The 22318-nt window shown below is 42.2% G+C and overlaps 1 protein-coding gene across 3 annotated transcripts in view; it reads right to left on the reverse strand.

Annotated features, from left to right (window-relative positions):
* The window catches only part of pdm3 (POU-domain protein pdm3), a 178567-nt gene that overhangs the window by 6454 nt on the left and 149795 nt on the right, over positions 1–22318 (reverse strand). For 2 of the 3 annotated variants that reach the window (XM_026812038.1, XM_018021441.2), the window contains 9 exons: positions 13789–13951; positions 13360–13518; positions 12751–12942; positions 9884–10057; positions 9230–9534; positions 7723–7936; positions 5588–5768; positions 4670–4723; positions 3588–3671 (listed from right to left, as the gene is read on the reverse strand). In XM_026812038.1, coding sequence (XP_026667839.1) covers positions 3588–3671; positions 4670–4723; positions 5588–5768; positions 7723–7936; positions 9230–9534; positions 9884–10057; positions 12751–12942; positions 13360–13518; positions 13789–13951 — 1526 coding nt within the window. The remainder of the gene's footprint in view (positions 1–3587; positions 3672–4669; positions 4724–5587; positions 5769–7722; positions 7937–9229; positions 9535–9883; positions 10058–12750; positions 12943–13359; positions 13519–13788; positions 13952–22318) is intronic. The other variant, XM_026812039.1, reaches the window with a different exon arrangement.

Here is a 22318-nt window from a genome sequence, read left to right on the forward strand (position 1 = left end):
CGCCTGGCGAATTGACTGACCGAGGCCCGTTTAAAGTGTTTGCAAATATCGTAATTGTTTCTCCTCGGCCGATTTATCACCACTTTCAATGATCTTAATAAACCCTTTCATCGTACAAAAGGAACGTTATTACCGTGGCCGTGTATCGCGGATGAGAAAAGCTGACCGAAGCGAAAGGAGGGGAAATGCACTGAAGGGGAACGAAGAGCGAGAACGGCAGAGTGAAAGGAGGAGAGCGAAAGAGAGAGAGAACGTGAAATCAAATCGCGTCGAGGGTGACTCGAGCACGTATTCCCAGCCGCGCAGGTGAGAAGCCAAACGAACAAAGAGAAAGAGGGTTAAACGGGCTATAACGACGGATAAGGACACGGCTAAATGCGTCGGCGGAGGTATAATCCGCGAGGGCGAGAGAACGCGAAGCGAGAATTAAACGTTGTCGCCGCGCCATAAAAAAGAGGAGAGAGGGTGAGAAAAAAAAAGAGAAATAGAAGGAAACCTTCACCGAAGCTTGGCGGGCGCGTCGCGCCGAGACAATAAGTACCGCACGGTCGCGGCAGCGTCGCGTCGCGTTTTTAAAAATATGAATCACGAGAAGCATGCGCGCGCTATATCGAACATGCTGAAAGCGTGCTTAGTCACCCTGAGCCCGAGCTCCCGCGCTTGGTACCCGCGTCTCCTCTAAATCCGTCGCCAGGATCGCGGGAATAAATCAGCTAATCGAATATTTATTAGAAACTCTTTACAGCTGGCATTAAACGAGCCCACCTAAATCTCATGAGAGTTACACACTCGTATATATGTGTACATGCATGCTACACACAGCTGAGTGAAGATCAACAGGAATGCTACCGGTGCGAAACGGAGGTCCAGAAACGTATCGGAACGGTACGACAGAGGCTGGCAATGATAGAATGAAACGGAAAACGGAAACGAGTAATGCAACAAACGAAGAGGTGAATAGAAAAAGGAGAAGAAGGAAGGAATAGTGGCGTGGGTGTACCTCGTGGAATTGCGAGTATTACGTGACCATGTAGGTGTGCAGGCAGAAGCGTGTGATTGAGGGAGAAAGGAGAACCGAAGGAAAAGAAGGTGGAGAAGAAACGACAGGAATCGGGGATAAGAGAGTCAAGGCGGAGAAGGAGGAGATAGGGAGAACGTGGGGACGGGAAACAGCAAGAGAGAGAGAGAGAGTTGGCAGACGGGAGGGGTACATCAGAAACCTGATTTTAATTAGTCCACAGTTTAATTACTCGGCAGATAAATCGTGCACGTGCACCGCATAAACTAGCCGCTTTCATTTTTCCCGGACGCGGCCGCTCGCAGCACGGCCGCGCTTACTTCTACGCCGCGAGAATGCGGGATGGGTCATTGTTGCTCGATCGAGCTGCGCGCGTAGAGAGAGAAACGAGCACACTTTAAACCGTCATCGAATCCGCTGGATAATGGTTGGTGGAATTAATAGGCTGACGAATCCGACTGCTCCATAATCCATTCCGCGTCCAGTTTCCCTCGCGGGCCCAAATGAATTCCTTTGTAATCGAACTTCTAGCTAGTTGGCTGAACTTCTTTTTAAGAACCAGTACTCTTGTCTCGAAAGATACCAGGGTTCAAGCCGACTAAAACTCGTCGCTTTCATATATTAGAATTACCAGACAATAGTGTGAGTTCTTATGACAAATATGTTTTGAAGTATAAAATAATTATGATAAAGAGAGTACGAATAAACTGATGGAGCACGTGAGAAATTCTTTTTAATAATGGGCAAATAGTCACAGAACTGTAAATGCTTAATAAGCTCGGTGAGACAAAAATTGAAATAAAACAATTTTTAATTCTTGATCGAGGACGAGGGAATAATTTTTATTTTTTAACAATCAGTTTGATGGTCTTGCCAACCGCATTCCTATTCGCATTAACGGTAGTTAGAAAACTTTCGCTTTTCGTTGAAATGCGTGTACGTGTATACACGTAATCAAGGAACGAATCATTAAACGGGGAAAACCGAGTTCCGGGTCAATAACACCAGGATGATTCCGCGGTGTATCGTCAGCGGGAAGGTGTTAATACACAGTCAACAAATCATTTTGTTCGTTTTGGGGAAAATCTGTTGATGCTACACCGCGGGAATGCGGAATGGGTCATTGTTGCCGGTTCGCGCGCGGAAAGAGAAATGACCGCGTGCTCTTGTCATCGAATCATCCGGTTCATGGTCGAGATACACACCGCCTGTACATGTATGCGTATCAATGTGCCGTACCATCTAGTACGAGTACGTACCACGTGTACGTGTGTTTTGCAACACGTGCCACCGTTCGCAGTTACACGTACGCGTATGGTATATGTTATTTTTTGCATATATGTAGTCACGTATATTTTCCGCGAGTTTGCCGACAATAAAACGGCACCGCGGTGAAACCGAAACCATAAATCGTGTTAGGCGCTGTCGGATAAAATCTGCCCGATCGCTACTTAGTCCGCAATTCCAATTAAACGAAGCTAGCTCGTTAATCGAATACAAATTTTAATGGAGAAAACGCGTAAGAAACAAATTTATGTAGAAATTAATCGAAATCTCTATCGATATCTGTATGTTAGAATTCTTTCCTAGTATTATTGGCAATAACTTAACATGATAGCAGTGGTTCAAGGGGGGTGATAGTAGTTGTTAAACATTTATCTACTGTTTTGATATACAGAACATACCTTAAATGAAACAGAACTCTTTTATACGTTTGTTTCTTCTCTTTCAAACTATCCCATGCAGAAGATCAAGAATATTAAACTAACGGGCATAAGGTGTTTCAAAAATTCTTTTAATACGCAAGTAAGTCTCGTTCGTTGTTAAGCCGAACACATCGAGCTACGGACAATGAATTGAACTTTGGATTGTGCTAATTACAAATCCTGATATAACATTCGAAGAAAATAGTTCTGCGCGGACGTGTGGGTGCGTCAATGAGCAGCGGCAAATCCGATTCTCGAAGGAGGGAAGTCGATAATCGACTTCTTTCATGACATGAATAAAACCGGCAGCAGAAATGCATTCTACCTGTAGCGGCTTCGAGGGCCTGTGCCGCGTGCGCGCATTAACGGATTCCCCTCATTCTAATTAACATTCCGCGTATTTATTAGACGCGGATCCGCAATTAATCAGCTGGATTCAATTAGCGAATTACCAATTAGCACGCACGCGTTCACACGCTCTCGGACACCGCTCGAGAACCCCGTTAAGTTGGACGATCGCAGGATAATCGCGCACCATGTTTGCGCGCCGCGATACGTCGTTAAAACGGCGATTTCAAATTTGGCAACAGCACATTCCACAGTGTATCGAATAAAAGGAACTAAAATAGCGCCTACTCATTCAAACACGTTCATTCAATTGGATAAGCCGTTTTGAAATCTGAAAGAAAATTCATACTGCCCAGACGTGATGAATTGTAGAAAAACTTGTTTTAAGAGAACCCAAGAAATAATTCTTTATAACTGATCTAATAATTTCGTTTGTATACAGAATGGTGTTTCTCGTGTATTAATCACTGAGTAAATCGAAATTATAGGAATTCAAGATTGCGGAATTGACTCACCTCTCTTCAGCCTCTTTCATCCACCTCTCAAGGACCGGTTTTATCTTTTGCGCGCTCTTTGGCGTGATGTCCAACTTTTCGAATCTAGAGCCAACAACAAGTTATCATTCGCGTTCTCCGATCATCGCGTCATGTAGGGGATGAAACTTATAAAAAAATAAATAGGAAATCGCAATTTTCACGTCAAAGACGTAAAGACAGTGTTCATAAACAAGAGCATCGTGTCGTTACACACTGAATTTACAAATTTCTCTTTGAATGTCTAAATTTATTCAGCGAAATTCTCTTTGCGTCTTTGTTCGACTAAAGGAGCACTAAGAGGCATGCATTGACTCAAAAAACAGGACATTGACAATGCGTGCATGCTTAAAGGTTCTGGTGATGCCGTGTATGATGTTGCCAACGCGCTTCGAGAGCCACTGTTCTTGTCCGAGATTAGCGCAAGTCGAATGACCAAAAACTAAGCGGTTGTTTTCTTCTTTTTTCTCTCTCAAAAAAAAAGAATAAAAAAAAGATGGAAGACGAAAATCGTTTGAAAGGAACAGACTCTCGTCGACGGACGTCTCCGCGACTTCGTGACACGCGTTCGCACACGCGTTGGCGACATCATGCCCAAGTTTGCCAATGCCCTGGCTTGAAGAAATCGTTAAACTTTCAGAAGTGCTCCTTTCGCATTTTACTTATTTTTCTCTTTATTGCCAGAAACGGAGTTAGAAAATTAGTAACAGTGCAGCTATACCCAAATATGCCCCACGATACGTTTCGAAGCTATTAAAAACAATTTTGGAAAACACTACGTTGTATTCGTCATCGTTTCGTTGAACGATATGAGGGAAACATTGGACGAAACAGAAGAAAGTCGAGGACGAGAACGCTTTCCCTAATCGATATAAACTATCAAGTAAATCAACCTAAAGTTTCGTCGAAAACTAATATTGATTCGTGTACGGTTTCGAATGAACACGACGACGGTGCCAATATACGGATTCGCATGCTTGGGTATAACTGCTATGCTTTCCATAGGGTTCGATAAAGTTTTAGATTTTTAGGTAAATTAAGTAGCATATGAGGGGTGAACGTACGTAGCTTGCTGCTGAGAGGCAATCTGCGAGGCGTACATCTGGGTAGCCAGGGCACTGGGAAACAATCACCAATGCTTAAATTAGTCGTTACGATAACAATGCTAGGATGTAGAAACGTAGTTTCTACTTGCCACCAGCACTACCACGGTGGTTCCTTTCCGATCGCTTTTTGACAACGTGAAAATCCTCGAGAGGTACTAGAAAACATCTTCAATTCCCTGAGTCACAAATATGAACAGCAGGTGAACAAGTATTCTTAGGAACCACCGTGGCAAATTATATTATGTACATTTTATATCAAGTGACGATTGAAAATTGAACGACTATTTTCTCAGAATCTCCGTACACTATCGAAGAGCACTGAACCATGATCGAGGTAAAAGAATGTGAATACTGTCATGACAATGCTATGTCCAAAATGAATTGATCACTTGGAACAAGTTTCGAATTGAAGATACTGCCACGCGCTTCGTCCATCTCGTAAGAAGCTGACCGAGAGTTCACATTTATTTATTTACCGTTTCTTTCCTTCCTCTCTTTTAACAATTCGTAGAATTGATAAATCAAAGCAATAATAAATAAGATTTTCGTAGACTGATCGAATAATAACCAATTTAATTTGGACATAGAGCAGAGTAAAAGATATTCCTCAATTCTTCTCTAAACGACGTAAAGTATGATTACATTGAGATTGAACGCTTTAAACATCATTAAAAAATCTGTTGTTAAACCGTCAGTCCCTCTATTCCTGGCCATTTCCAGTGACCTGGCACACTGTTGTATCGTAGCCTATTGTCGTTTTCTCTCACTTCTTTGTCTCATCAGCGACGTCCATTTAGCAGTTCGCGAGAGCGAAAGAGCGAGTATAGAACAAAATAAAAGGAAAAAAAAGGTAGAGGAAACACAGGGGACACTCACCTGCATATGGCACTTTGGCTGTAAGCTGGCCCCTCTGTCACGCTTAGGGCCTGTCCGACCTGAGTCTGCGTGAGACCCAACGACAATCTACGGAACTTAAACACCTTCGCGAACTCCTTGATCTCGTCCAGATTCACCCCGTCGATTACGTTGTTCGTGGCCTCGTTGATAGTCGGCTGATCTGTGGGTTATAAAATATTTCGCTCTTCCGGTCTTTTTAAAAATTGGAGAATAAGAACATATGCAGGATGAATCCATAAAAATTATCGTGTAAAATTAACGTGCACTTGTTAAAATGTGCGGACGCGCTTATTCAATAAAAGTACAATTCATCCGGAGTATTTATTGATAAACTCGAGGAATAATTGGCTATTTTATAACTATGATACACCCTGCATAGACGAGGATATAATAAAAAGATCAATGCCTCAATGAAAATAAAATTGTATATCGAAGATATAACTTTTTCTAAATTTTTCATTGCCAAGACGTTTGCTAATATTCTGTGGAACGCAATTTGAAACTATTTTCCGAGTCGTTTCACCGAGAGGCTACTTAATGACGTTGATCGGCTTCGTTTAAAGCGACTTCAGCTACACCGATTTCTCTCATAAATTTGTCACTTGTATCCTATATGTGAATCTACACGTATGCGGTAGAAGCCATCGATTCCAACAGTTTCCTAAGTGGCCTAGCTAATAAACTACAAATCCTTCTCCCACCACGCGATCCATTGTGTTCTTGCAATCATTAATTTCCAATCGAGTTGCACGCCCCTCGAATTGAACAACAACGCAACACGTATGTACGTGTACTCGTTTTATTCGACTTGTCAAATTGTTCAATTTGGAACAAATATAATTGTATTATCATGAAATGATCAGGGATATCATTTTGTTCTGACAAGTTTTCATTACGTCATTGACATATAATTTTAACTTTCAGCAATTATAATTGAATAGGGGCTCAGAGTAAAAACTCCACGCTTTTTTATTAATTCAAACAAAGTGAATACCAAGTCTGTTTGCTCGTAAATATACAGAGGAAAGATGGGTCAACAAAGTCACGGAGTTGTCAAGTAATATGCAACGTGGTACTGGCAATTGAGAATCGTTAGGCTCGATACGACGATAGGACGATTGTTTGAAAGTGTTACACGCTGAACAATGATTGTGAATTATTAAAATTGTTGACTGCTGGCTGTTCCGACATTATATGTACTGTGTACCGGTCTGGGATCTTTATGGCTTCCCAGAAGGCAGCGTGGAACGATCTAATACTATACCGTAATGAGTCCCTGCATTGTACGATATCCTATTAGGATTATGAAGAGCTTTACTAGAGCTATCAACGTTATTATTTAGCGACTTTGACTGTGCGTTAAATGTTGAATCCGCGAGAAGGGAAAGAGGAGATGTAATTATAGGCAATGAGAAACAATCGTTAAATCCATAATGAGGGTACAGATGCGTCAAGACGAATTCGTATGATCAAATTGTGAGTGTTTAGAGTTTTTTAGAACTGAAGCATGAATCGTTAGAATTTCGTAGAATATTTTAGAATAAGATAATCTATAAAAAGAAGATAATCAGACAGTTACGGACCGATCATTGATTGACTAAACCAATTGAGTTTCTTAGTTAAATTAGGAATTAAACATAAGTTTCTCTACAATAATATATGTACACCTTGTTGAACATTTACTATATTACTATTATAGTCCGGATTTTCTTGACTGGTCTAAATAAGGTGATATTAAGGAGAAATCAGTAATAGTATCAATAATTGCATTATAATTGTATTTAATGATGCTGTTAAAAATTGGCTAATTAAAAACTACTGAACCGACGAATAACGATTTCCTACTTAAACAATTTACACTTCGCGCTGAAGATAGAAGGCTTAAATACAAGAGTCATCCTAAAGATAGATTTATAAACCCAATGTACTGAATTCTTCAAATCAATTAGTATCTTACACATTCTTCGATCATGGAACTATTTTAAACCTTCCTGTTCAAGTAAAATTTGTACCAGAGGAATGATATCAAACTTTCATAAATTTCAACAGGCAATGATAAATTTCATTTGCAAACTCAAATACAAGAAGGAAAAAATAAAGGGTGCGAATCTTACTGGGTGAATCGTTCAAATCTTCTTCTTCCTTCTTAGGATTGAGCATGCTACTCGGCGAGGCCTTCACACCGGCTCCGCTCGGTCCGTGCGTGGTCGTGATCGTGATTTCCCCGTTGCTGGCCGCCAGTCTATTCAATGCCGAGGCCGCGGACACCACGGACTCGTTCAAAAGCGTCGATTGCTCGGGCATCTCCCTGTGATGTTTCTCTGCGAGCTGCAAAGAACAAACCGAAGGGACGGTACTATAGAGACAGTCAGTAGTAACGGATTAGTAAACTCAATCGGTATTAATGACAATGCTCCATGCTTCTCCTCCACGCCAATTATGTACTTAATAATGAGACCCGGTCTCTCCTTCTTTCGTTCCTGCCTCGTCTCTCTCGGATCAGGACACTTTAGAGTCTAATTAGTGGAAGAAATGCCGTCGCCGCCGCCGCCGCCGCCGCTGCTACGGAATACTTTCTTAACGAGATTGCTTGCTATCGGGGAATTATTCTGCTTGTTCTGTTGATCTCGCAACGGTTAAGCCCTTTCCACCTTCCGCGAGGACTCCGTATATCGTTCGCGGATTGAGAGCTCGTTTGTATTGTTACCCACTACCGGAGAAATTGTCCGACTGGTTATCGGAGATACCAGATTACGGTGTCGTTATGGACGAAACGGATACGAAATTTTTTCAAGAAGGTTTAACCGTGGTCTGATCGACGATAATCGCAGCAAACAAGGAAAATATCGGTTCATCGATCGTTGGTTTTGTAGTTTATTGATGGGAAAGAAATGAAGTGAATGCATTCCTTCGGCCAAGTTTGTACAGATGCGATGGATGTGACTATCTATAATTTCGACCGATCGATCAGGGTAGATAATGAATCTTTTTTTCGCGTGGACACATATTAGCGACATCAAGTGTAGATATCCACTGCTCATTTAAATACGACGCGACAAATTCTTAACAAATAAAATAGGATACGGACATTTTTAATGGAGTGTTAATTGAATAAGTGGTTGATCAAATTTTTAGGACGTTATTATTAATACGATTTCGTTCTGCATAGCAATCCGATAAACGTACAAAAATGGAGTTTTTAATAGAAGATCATGGTGACGTTGGAGAAAGTTGATATCCAACGAAAATGGAAACTAGCAATATAATTGAAATTCTCTACGTTTCCTAATGCATTTGCGTCTACAACTTTCCCGATAAGTAATGTTCTTGAAAACAACTTCCATTTATGTGCCACCAATGACATTTTCGTAGGATTCATAATTGCTTTTCAAAGTAGAAACTTAATAAAATCCATGTTCGTGTGATAAAACGTAACAGAATTAAGAACTATTTAAACTCGCTTTAAGCTAGGAAGAGATGGTCACTAAATAAGATTTATTATATTAGTACTTGTCATTAAATGTTGGCAACAGTCAAAGATATTACTTATTACGATCTGTCAATATTTCATAGAAAGTATCTAAAAAAAACTGAACTACATACTGGACAGTGTCTACGTACCGGGTAAGGGTTCATGTGAGAACTGTGCCTGTGGCCGTGTTGCTGTGGCGACGTCGTCAAAAGCGGTTGCTGAGAAGCCTGTGCGGCTTGGACCACCTGCGCCGCTTGCGCCGCCTGCGCCGCCTGCGCTGCCTGTGCTGCCTGCGCTACTTGTGCCTGAGCTTGGGCAGCCTGCGCCGCCTGAAGCAGTTGCTGAGGCTGCATCGCGTTCAGAAGTTGTTGCCCGGCCGAGCTGTTGCTCAGAAGGTGTGGCAAGGCGGCGGGATTTAGCCCTAATCCGGGCGCTAAGCTGGGACTTGTTGGAACTGTCACGTGGAAAGAGAAAACCGTGATCCACTTTGGTACCGTGTTGGAATTTAGGGTCGCGTGATTTTACGACAAATTTTATTAAACATTTTTATTGAAAGTCATAGTGGCTATCTTCATAATTCGTTTGATTTCTGTAACTTAATTTAAGAAAAAGTCAAGTCGAGAGTTGCAACACTGAGTTCAATGTGTATATGTTAGATACCGTCGTAACTTGTTATTTCTCTACTGACAGTTCACGTTATTTATTACTTACAATTAAAAATAGAAAATTAAAAGATTTGCAAATATCGGTTTTTTTTTCCATTACTACATTATTGTTCATAATAAAATAATGATCATTTTTACCTGTGAAGTCACCATTACTGGTCGGCGTGGTCATCATGTTCTGTGGCTGTGCGATCGACTGAAGGTTCGCCAGGGTCGTAGACACCACCTGGCCGTTGCTCAACGCCAAGTTCACCATCTGATTATTCGTGACGTGGCTCACGGGGATGGTCAGGATAGTTTGCGTAGCGATTCCTATCGTGGATAAGCAGGCAGAGAAGAAAAAAGGAGTTAATCCCGCGAAGGTAAGACCAGCCCAGGCGGACAAGGCAAAGCTTAATAATTCTATCTTGGGCCTCGTCCCCGTATGAACGTGTCTCGAATCAATAGATACTTCATTTCCATTATGAACGTAGTCCACGCGTCGTTGATCCAGGAAGGGTAGTAAAGTTATCAGAGTCTCATAGAGGGATTATTAGGCAACCCATAGGGCAGGTAACCTCGCAGGCCAGCGTAGTTGGCAAACTATTATCGTCATCTTAATAGTGGGTACAGGTACCGGCGCTGGACTAGGCTGCGAGAAGGACGCCTAATCATACTTAGAATAGTTTCGGGATTACCTCCAGCTCCGCTAATCTGATTACCCTGTACACGCGCTTAATATGATTACTGATCATGAGTACGTACCCGTGTTGGTACCTATAGCTAAGCTAAGCAAATCCCGTATTCCGAACAGCCATAAAAGTTTCACGTTCTGAGGTAAGGTCAACTGACAATCCGATTAACGTTTAGTTCCGCGCTGCGATATTCGACGATAATATTTCGCATTACGGGGAAATTTTTCTCAGTCCCCCGCGACGCGACGTATCCTCTGCTACCCTTCTCCCTGCAGTACCACTGCTCATGGAAATGGGTTTTCGACTTTTACGAAATCCTATTTCCATTCTGTTTAAACTATTACGTCTGCAACGTTTCTTGATCGTCCATGCGATTCGAATTAAGTCAAGCGTGTCATACGCTCCATAAAAAGAGTACTAATTAAAGCGAACCGAGCTCTCACAGGAGGGGAGCAAATTATCATCGGGTCGATGATTGTCATGTCGCTTTATAGATAATGTAACGCTCGCGCTTGCTGAGATTAGCAAATCGAGCTGTAAATTACGCTCATATCGTGACCCGTGTCTTTGTCAAGATTCTCCAATTTCTTAATGAAAATAGCCAGCTCATCCGATAATGTTCAGTAAGCTTATTTTTGAACGATTCCAAAGTATCCGAGTCCCGATGACCTACTGGTGACGGTAATAAAATATTCACTCACTGTTGCTTTCGATCGGGCTCGGATCGTAAAAACAGGCAGATGTATCTCATTCAGATTTCATCCGTACCTAATTCTTCGAATTAGCCCAAGAGTTCAGTGCGACGAGTAATCGTTAAAAAGTATAATGCATATTTAACCATCTTCTGTTTCTTATTTGATCGACTCCCTGAATACGTTAAATCGACTCTTCCTCGTATTCCCGCACGAGCTTATCGGAGGGTGTGCTCTCGGTCGATGAATCGATTCGTTGGATTCACATAAACTCCCAGTCGAGTGACTGTTTCTTTGCGCGAAGACGTCGATCAGGAACCAATCGAGCGTTCAATCAGTTACCATCGATTGAGCCGAAAGGCAGTGCAAACATTATTTGCCACCACGTAACTCGTCATCCTACCACGACTGGTCCATATCCAGGAACTTCAATCCACTTAGTCGGACTCGCAAAGTTTCCTACCCCTGCCTCCTCTTGTTTCCAGTCCCTCTGCCGCTGCCTTCCTCGATGTTCCGCGCCGGCGTCTCTCTCTCTCTCTCTCTCTCTCTTTCTCTTTCTCTCTCTCGCTCTCAATTGCCAGAATAGGAACCCAACTTGGTAGAAACGAAGTTAGCGTGAACCGCAATCGATATAATAGCGGCCGAATCCGCGGAACTGTGATGTCCACCCAGAAGAGAGAGTATCAGGGCTAGAGTAGGAGGACTGAAACCCGGGACGAAGCGGCCAGCAGCGAGGAGGGAGGGCTGGTTATTCGTGGGTCTCGAAAGGGGTAGTGAGACGTTAATTATACATTGAAATTAGTTGCAGAGTTTGCCCTCTGCTTGCCAGGCTAGTCTAGGACCACTAAGTATGGACGATGGGGCGAGCCTTAGTCCGAGCTGGTCAGAGATAGTCGATATTATATTATATTATACACGTATATACGTACATCGGCACATCTTGATTGCACAACATTATGCGCCGGCACATCGTGCAGATTTCACGTTGAGACCACTCGGACCTACTCGGACTGATTTATGCCCCGAAATTCGTAGGTACTTAGCGCGACCGGTTATTGTTGAAGGTTTCTTGTTGGTTTACTGATAGCTACCGGATACTCGCTCTTCTCAAGCCCGTTATCTCTTACTATCTTATTTCTTTGACGTTTAATTGCATTCCTCAAGCAAGATTGCAATTAGCCTCAGCTTGCGTCCTTTTGAACAGTTCAATTCAGTCTTCCGAACTTAAAAACATTCAATAATTCGTTTGACAGTTTGAGTTTGAAAAGCTTATAGTAAAGATACTATCATAGTTATTTGTAACTTAAATACCTTGGAGCATTACTATAATGCTTTTATACACGATTCACACTTTTTATAGTAATCATGTTAAAACTATAAACTTGATTTAGTATTTAAAATATTTGATGAACGGAAGAAATAGCAATTCTATCTAGCAGACGACTCTAAACGACACTGATTCATCCTATGCATCTTATCAATTCTGTGTGAATTGCGCTTAGAGGGTCTTCAATGAATAATCGGTTTACGTGACACGTTCAACGTTCGACGGGCTTAGTTCGAGTAGGAATGAAACTGTTTCGAGAACAGTGAAAGAGAAAGAAACGAATGCATGAAGTATGAAGAATAGAAGGTGTACCTTGCGATGTAGGTATAAGAAGTTGAGCCCCTTGAATGCCTTGAACCAATTGACCAGACGTTAGGATGAATTGAGGCATCGCGACCGGTTGCGGCTGAGATAATAGCTGAGGTAATGTTGCCATTGGCGTCGAACTCGGTGGAAGAAGATGCGATCCAGCTGTCGTGCTCGAAGCTGTCGGCACCGTACCACCTAAATATGAAAATTCATGTTTGTTGCATAAATTTTAATTTTTGATTGTAATATACTGTGATAACTTTGCAAGACGCGAGATTAATTTATTTTTATATTTTTTTTCTCATCCTGTAGTTTCAGTTTAACGAAGAGTTTCTTATATGCTTTTATCAATCTTGCTATGAACATAATAAAATAATAATAAAAAGGAAATTGGAGTGCTTCGTCATTTTGTACAATGAATTTTCATGTTGATTACATTTTCGCGTAACGAGACTGTTAACATAAATAACATGCTTAACAACGTACGTAATAGTATTAAAATCATTTTATGTTTTGATGAAGAAATTGATCTACAGAGAATGGACTTTGAATGACTGTAAAAATGGTAACATTCAGTTTGTCAAGCCGTGCGATGACTGTTCGTATTCCTACCAGAGGAGCTGACAGTAAGATTCAGGGGCGTGTTGATGAGCTGATTGTTAGTCAATCCCGCTGTCATTCCCTGGAGACCCGCGGCCAATGACGCAACTTGCGGTAGACTTTGTAAACTCGCCAGATTTTGAAGATTCTGTAGAGTCACCATACTCGCCACTGGTGGAACAGAAAATTCATACATTATGATAAATAGGTTGCTGGTTTTGAAACAAAATGTGTAAGAAACATTGACTTATTGTTTTTTATATCAATTGTAAATCTGAGGATTTACTTAATTATTAGAATCATTAAAAATCTGTCATATTTGTCGTGGTATATCAATTATATATAAAGAAATTTAATTTATTAGAACTTGTATATAGAAACCACAACAGGAGCGTTCATAACACAATATATTTTTAGTCTAGTAAACCAGTATTAACTTACTCCCATTTAGATGCGCCACTTTCGCTCGTTTCGCCAGGTTCTCAGGGGACGGACTGTTCTTCCGCGCGTTCTTTATCTCCTCCATCATCATCTGATGTTCATGGAGCGAGCCTGTGGTGACCGCTCCTGGTTCAGGGCTACCGATGCTACTTCTGTCACTTTCCTGTAACAAACATACGCATCCTTTTCATACGTAATTCTAGTTTACGTAATCGAAGATTCAAATTGCGTTACCATTTATTTCAAAATAATGTACGTAACAAACAGGCGCAGGAGATGGGGAGGGTAACGTAGCGCCGAAGGGTTAGGCTCGTATTCGTGTATTTTTTTCAAATTTGTCGAACGCCGAAAAAAGCTGTCGCCGAAAAAAAAAAAAATATTAATTACAATTGAAGAGACACACCAATGAAAAACACGGCCGAAAAGTTTTTCGCCGCGGAGCTTTTCAACGCACTCTGTCAACGACGAAAATGGCGATACTTTATTTCGTTTATTACGCCGCGTTTGAAACCCAGCCCGCATTTGTGCCGTATTGATAACAATTATAAAATATTCGACCGACGCGACGTCGCTGGGAACAAAGTGCTTTCGACTATATTTGTCGCCACAAATTTCGTGTCCGCCCGCCTTCCGAGCCTCCCGACCAACTTTTTGTTGCCCATGTCGCCACGCATTCGGTCAACGATCAACGTGCAATGTCAATATTGAATATTTTCCACTTATCGATGAGAGTGGAACAATGTATCAATTAAAATTAATTCTAATATTCGAAAGGCAAATCCTAACTTGTGAAAACCCTTCTAGTAATTAAATGTTGGGATATTATGTAACAATCTCTACTTTTTAAATATTCACTTATAATAACTAGCATTACAATTATTATCAACGTATTTAAATGAGTGAACGCAACGTATCATTAGAAAAACATAATTATATATACATGCATGTCAGGAAATCCTGCTCACGTAACTCTGTTACAAAATATAAGCTTTTTTAAATTTAAGCAGTAGCCGCGATTGAATTTGCTCCGTTGTAAAATCATTTCGGTGCATCAGCCCATTTTAACCAGCTTTACACAATATTTACACGGTGACATGGCTTTCCACCTACTAAAAAAAAAAAAAGAAAGGAGGGAAAAATAGAGGGTGGACAAGTCGTACCCTAAAGCTCTTTATCATCCTTCAACCCTTTGGCTGATTTTTCTTCTTTCCCCGCTTGCCGAAATCAATCGAATGGGCACGAAAGGGTTTTAGCACAGACTCACAATCATTCTCGCCAAAATGCTCAATTATACGAGCGTGGTTCGTTAACGTACCGCGCTTTTTATTGCGGCGGCACGTTTAACGTTGAAAATTGATTAATAATCATTCACGGTCCAACTGGCCGACGTTAAAATGCTTCGCTACGAAATAATGGCGGTGGGTAGACACAAGCATCAAACGTGTTCGATAGGGTGCTTAAAAAAAAAACGGAACCGAGGGTACAATGAAAACACTCTCGTGCACACGCGGATCATTGACGAATAGAAAAATCAGTGAGACGAAGTCACGTCGCGTCGCGTCGCCTCGATACACCGACTTTGCGTTGAACAAAGCTGCGTCAATTCTTCGAATCGAACGCGCAAATTTATAATACGTGGCCACCGCGGTTCTTTATGAAAACCACGATTCTTTCGCGGTGTGAAGCTCGTTAACGAAATTTACCAGCAACCCCTCGCGATAATACAATTTTCGATCGTGGCAGAGCGCGAGAAAGACCCGTTGAAAAATTCGTGAGCTCGCTCCACCGTTCGCGCGCATCGGGATATTATATAAACATAAATAATTCGGGTTGCGCAATTTTTCTATTGTGCAACCGGTGATATTCCAAATTAACGGGCCGATGGGAGGGAAAGAGAAATGGAATGAGAAAAAGAAGAGCGAATACAGACGCACACGGTACGGTTCAATCAGCGGCGCACGCGATATATTGGCAATCAAGCTGGTGAATATTTTTTATACCGCTGCCAGTACGATTACAAAGCTGCACAAAGGTCGGCTGCGGATTGTCAATTTTCTTAAAATACCATCGACGTACATATAATCGTTACGCCAACACGGAATCTGCGAAAGGTGAAGATTGGAATTTGCAATAATTACTCGGAACATGATCTCGCGTTCCGTTGTCTTTTTAATGGTAACCCGTTACCGATACGAAATCTATTACCCGGGACACCTTTCATCGTTCAAAACAATTTTCAACTGTTCGTATTAGTCGTTAAAGTCACTTGTCCGATGTTTACATAAAACGTAATTTACGTGGAATCCTTCATAACTATCGTGTCTGCAGGCAAATTACAATTAACGTCACTTGCTAAACTTTTCCTCTTCATTATATCTATTACACCGTGCAAATTTTTTTAGATCTCCGTGTTGATAATTAATGTCTAAAAATATTTTCGACAAGTTCGTATAATCAATATCTATAGTAATAATTGTGATCTGCGATTCAGCCGATTCCCGAAAAAAATAAAAACGCGAACTGAACGCGTTGGAAAAACGCGTAAAACGGTAAAGAGAAAAGAGAAAGAGCCGCGTATTAATCATTCGTCCCCATATCCCGGGCGCGTTCGTGCCATGCGATATATGTATAATTCATGCATATTTACTGCGATGCCGGAGGAATAATTAACGAACGGCAGCGCATTAAGGCGCGTCCTATGTGTACGCGTACGTGCATGTACGGTCGGCTTCTTAGAACGACAATCTAAATTATAATAAATCGATGGAATACGCTCACGAGCCCCAATGCTACGCAACCGCGATCTCTCCTGCGTCCCGCACCCCGCCGACTCTCTCATTAACTTTCTTAACCCCCTCTCACCCCCCTTTATCTAGTGTGTCGATGGCTCGTGGTTGTATAAAGTAATGTTACTCGGCCCCTTTGCATAATGGCATGGAAATATGCCGGAACGTGTATCGCCATAGTTGGGATACAGATTAAGCGCGTTAGAGCTTCGACATCCAGCTAATTCGCGAAAAAGGATTCTACCAACCGGGTGACGAGAGCCATGAATAAATTCCCCTTTTTCGGTCGAATCGAGGAAACTTGGCCGGACACCAAAGAGGAGGACGATTCCAAGAAGGCTGACATGATTATTTTACCGAGTGAATTTCAAGCCGGCCACTTACAGGATTTTCAGACACCTCGACGACTCGTTAGTCTTTACCGGACAGTTATCCGGGAGATGAAACAACTTCCGGAGACGTTTACGTAGTTACCGGTGTAGCGACGAACATCCGAGGTTTAGAAAATGACAGCGGGAGATAAAATATGTTGCATCCGATGAATTCCGCTGAAAGTGGGAGTTATCAAACCATTCGAACGGTCCCGCTGCCATTTTTCTATATAAAAGGTAACGAACATCTTTTTTTCCGGGGCGTTGTAATTTCGAATTTTGGTACAATGGACACGTCGGTGGGAATGTGCGGGAGAGAGCGCGCGCGCGCGTCCGCGGCCGTCGCCATTGATATCGGAGCATTTCATTGCATAAAAAATAGATAAAGCCCGGTCGATAGGTAACGAACGAAAATAGGAAGCGCAGGAGCCACGGCGGCGCGGTGGTAGTTCAATTTTTTTTTCCACGCAAATTCGTAAACGGCTATACCGACGGTATGGCCACCACCCAACCCCTCCGGACCACCTCTCCGCCCCCTCCCTCCATATTAAATGGACGAGGGGGATTAGTTGAATGCACAGGCCCGGCCATTTTGCTTGTAAAAGTGCGCCCCGATATATAGTAAGCCGTAGAAACGTATGTTTACGGGCTTTCTGCATTTCGCATAAATTAATCAGCCGATCACTGAGCCCCTTGCGCGGATGCCGCGTCACTGTCTGTTGAATAGTTCGCATACGGAAAACGCGCGGTCATGGAATTTCTTTCGCGTAACGAGGCTTGAACCGTTACTGCAGAATTCGTTAAAGACGTAATTAATTCCTTCGTAATTATTTCCTTCTCTAATCTTATTAAAAACTATATATGTGTATTATTCTGTTTTTGATAAATAGGAATTAAATATTTTGTGACATCTCAAAATGTGTATTTTAATTGTAATGTAATTTAATTTTATCACTGATCATTAAAACATTCCTGATAAGAATAACACATACAATCACTTACACTACGTAGAATAATCATAATATGAAATGAATATCTACTTCGTTTCATTTTTCATTGCTCGAACTAAGATGAATAACTTGTCGTGAATATGTTATTTGGCGATTAACTTTGATGTAGAAGAAGAGCCAGTGCTAAAAGTGGATCTAAAAGAAAATTCATGTGAGCGCACGTACCTATCGCTTTGCATTTTAATGCATAATTTATACAGCGAAAGGAAAAAATTTTAGTATGCATGAAATGAATTTTAACAAATGTACCTACGACACCGCGGTTTGTTTAACCCTGAACTGATAAGTGGAGTTGTCCCGGCTATTCCATGTTAATCAGGCCTCTTAATTTTTTATTAAGCGTTGGACGATGAGGACTTGTTGTCTCGCGTTTCGTGCATACGGTGAATTTAGTTAACGTAACGATTACACGGATACTGAACATTAAATTTTTCTTCGCGACGATTAAAATTGCCAGCGTCCTGATAATTACATAACAAATGTTCGTCGATCACGTAACCCAGAACATTAATGTAACGAGCTCATTAGCCACTATAACAACAAACAAATCATTTGAAAAAATTCGTGAAATGAGGGACAGAGAGCCCGGGATTCCGGCGTGCATAATTCGGAACGTCCTCTCATTGACTTCGTTAGTGTTTCTAATTGTTGTTCATTCATTCCTGTATTTTGGCAGCCGTTTCCCAATTCCGTTAACAAGTTCGCCCCTTGCTCTAATTACCACCGAATAAACTTCTTGCTTCAAGTATCCTAAATATATGTACAAATACGTGCAGGACAAAAAAGTTTACTGCGGTTCGTTTGCACTACTTAATTACTAACTTGTATCACTATGAATGTCCATTTAATCGTCAGCAAATGTGTATTATTTAATTATATTGATTTTCAATGAATCAAATATTGTATAAACAAATAGGTGTTATTCAGTACCGTCATTTTCGATGTGTCGAAAACAATTTTTGTAAAATTGCAGGATGCTAATTATCAAATGTATTATCGTAAAATAATAGGTATGTTACAAAGAAACGTGCATCAAGAGCGTGTAAATAAAGAATAGATTGAATTTTTCGAGTTATTACAATTCCGATAAACAAAAATGAGAAACGTTGTCGCCGGCGCGGGGGCAACAGAAGGGCGAGGAACAGATTTCGCGGCAAGAAATAAATTCCCCGAATAGTCGCGACAAAAAAGAAACCCATTTCCCGATACAAAGAAACTAATCCGCGACCTTTCACACCTTCGAAGCAGCCCAATTTACACGAGCCGCCCTCCCGGCCTGGCTCCGTGCACCCCTTCTCGCGGCCTCGTCAACCCTTCCCACGCAGGCGTCCGGAGCAATCGGAACAGCGACCATCAGCGACAATGCCCGACCGAACGAAATAATAATGCTTTAAATTTCGCGGGAAGGATCGTTCGTTGGTCGGTTCGGGCAGTAAAAAATCGTTAGCCAGCCCTCACGGGCCATCTCGCTAATGCGAAAAACCGTGCTGCAGCGTTCTGTGTTCGACAGTTGGAGAGAGACAGACAGGACGAAAAGAAAGAGGGGGAGAGCGCGAGATAAAACAGAGGGACCGCACCACCTAGTTTGGATCAGAGGGTGGACGCGGGTGTACGCGTGTCTGTGTACACATCAGGGCGAACGCACACACGTGGCGCGTACAAAAAAAAGCGAGCAGAAAAAGGGCGGCGTTGCTGGCTGCTGCGCGCGGTGGGGGAGGGCGGGGGGTGGTGGGTTGGAAAAAAGCGGGTAACACGGGATTGGGATACACGGTCGTTGGAAATGCAACAATAAACATTACTTATCGGCACGGGAGCCTTTAACAATGCGGATACGACGAGAGAAGCGGCTCGCGGCCGCGCAAAAGCGCAAGTTTTTTGCAATAAAGTCATTTCGAGGCGTTTGAGTTATGGGTAATTCGTGTGGAACGCGCGCTCACATTTCCACGATCACATACACGGAGAGAAGTGGTGAAAGGCGGCAGTAATGTGTGAGAAAGAGTAGGGGAGTAAAAAAGAGAAGGAGAGATCGGGTCCCGGCTCCATTGATTAGTATTAATGACTTAGCTGCACTCATTTCGCCCGAATAAAAGTAATTGGATTTGGCTTCGACCCCGCGGACCGCGCCAGCGGTGCCTGGCGTCGGTGGCGTCGGCGTCGGCGTCGGCGTCCGCGGCGGCGGTGCGGTGGTGGCGTCGGCGCAACGAAAACGGCGGCCAGCGTGTAAAAATACATTAATATCTGTTTGCGCTTAATAAACGATAGCCGCGCTGACTTCAGACTAATGGCCGTATTCCGGAATCGGTAATACGCGTTTTTATGTTTCTTTCTCTATATAACGGAACCCCCGAACTGGTTCCCACCTACGCTTATATATCTCGCCAATCTTTCCTCTCGATCGATTCTTTTGCCTTTTCTCCTTCCCTCTTCCTGCCTTTGTCTCTTTTTGATTTTGTACGTACTCGCTTCTCTCGTGCTCGTTACCTTATTTTTTTCCTGCATTTTTTTTTAAAGGTTTTTCGAGTTTTGTCAGCTTGTTAGACGCATGGATTATAGCTTTCCGCCGGATGTCGTGAATGTTTGATGTGAGATTATCGATTTTTAGAGCATTTCTATCATACGTGATATATTACTTTGCCCCTATTTTCCTCAGTTACCTGCAATTGCAACTGTTACAGGTATCAATATATTAGCCTTATACATTTTCGAGGTACTAAGATCTAATACCAACGAAACTAGAATTAACTCCCAGTTTGTGCAATTCTATAAATATCGAACTCAGTTTACTTAATTTATTTGTTTGTTTTTTTCAACACTAGTTCTATATTTCTTTATAGCAGGTAGATACCAATTAAAATGATGATTAAGAAAGTGGCACAATCTTACAACAAATTCTCACGTAGAAGACGATAAATACAAATAAAGAATGAATTAACATTACGCAAATTAGTCTATCGAAAAGATAAAAGCATGCACTTGGGACAGAAAGTACGGAGGAAGAATAAATTCAGAGTAGGGAAAGAAATAAATATACTCCGACATCCCGGCGGAAGCCTTACTGCCGAAAAGTGAACAGGGAAAGTGAGAGACCCGTAGAAAAAGGACAACCCATTAACAAAGTCCGTATCACGACGTAACAGACCCACCAAGACACTTTTAACTCACCGCGTACCACTGTCACCCGAGTGCTCCATTGATCGGGATTAAGGATTATCCGTGGCCATCCACGAGCGAAGCGGTGCGAGGAAACGATGAATTTCCTCGACGACCGGGGGTATCCTAACGGGGATGTGCTCCACGGGGGTTGCAATTATCACGTGGTCATTGCGAACCGTTGTTATCGAGGAGCGAGTGCGAGAAGGACGAAGAAAAGGGAGCACGTGTGAAGTGGAGGACAAAACTGGTTAGGTAGAGACAGGAGGAGGAAGACAGACGAGCGAGTGAAGGGGAGAGGACTGCGCGACCCCTCGGCACAAGGCTGCTTTGTCTGTAAGTGTAATTAGTCCAGGGTGGGGTTTCTCGAGAGAGGGACAGAGTCGGTAGGGTGAGAGGTAGACGGAGGAAAAGGGTGGTTCATCCTGGCCTCTCCCTCGCCCCGCCGTCGTGCCCCACCACCGCCTTATTTATATGCAAATGAGCTTTATTTCGCGATATTAATGTTCCAGCCGAGTCGGCCTGGCCCTGGCTTGCGCGAAAGGGTGTACGGGATACGCGGAAAAGGGTTCGTCTTGGCCCGTATATGTTTACGACCGTTCTGTTCGCCGGCATGGCACGACGCGCGATTTGTTCCACTAGAAATTACGGCGTCGATGCTCGGGAGATTGAAGGTTCACCCACGCCGCGAGAGCGTGACAAACACTTATCGGAAGGGTTAAAAGAAATTTTCTGTGACGTCGATTACATTCGTCTATGATTACTGCTTCTGATCATAACCTTTGATGAATACGAAAAAACTAAATTAAGAACAAGTTGAGAATAGAAGAAAAATTAGAGACATTAAATTTATTTATATCATACTCGTATACATGCAGAACATCTTTCCGCGTATTTTTCAAATTTTAATAGCGTTTATTATGAACAAATTAATTTTACACTGTCTAGTAACAAGAATTTGATAATGGATTCGGAAATAACTGTTGAAAGAAAAATAAAATTTATTACATAGAGATGCATTATTAACGTGAAACGTCTCGACAATTGGATACAACGGGACCACCGAGAATCCGTAATTTTCACTCGAGAATTTCCCCTAATCTGCGCCGCTATCTGGCCAGAACTGGCCCGTTATCAGAAACGTCCGATCCGGTTATGGTAATCGTGTACCTCGAGAAAACGAATCCTCGCGGGGCGGGAAATCGAAAATTTC

This window comes from Ceratina calcarata, unplaced genomic scaffold (genome assembly GCF_001652005.2).
Source record: "Ceratina calcarata isolate Rehan_Ccalc_2016 unplaced genomic scaffold, ASM165200v1 scaffold253, whole genome shotgun sequence".
NCBI lineage: Eukaryota > Metazoa > Arthropoda > Insecta > Hymenoptera > Apidae > Ceratina > Ceratina calcarata.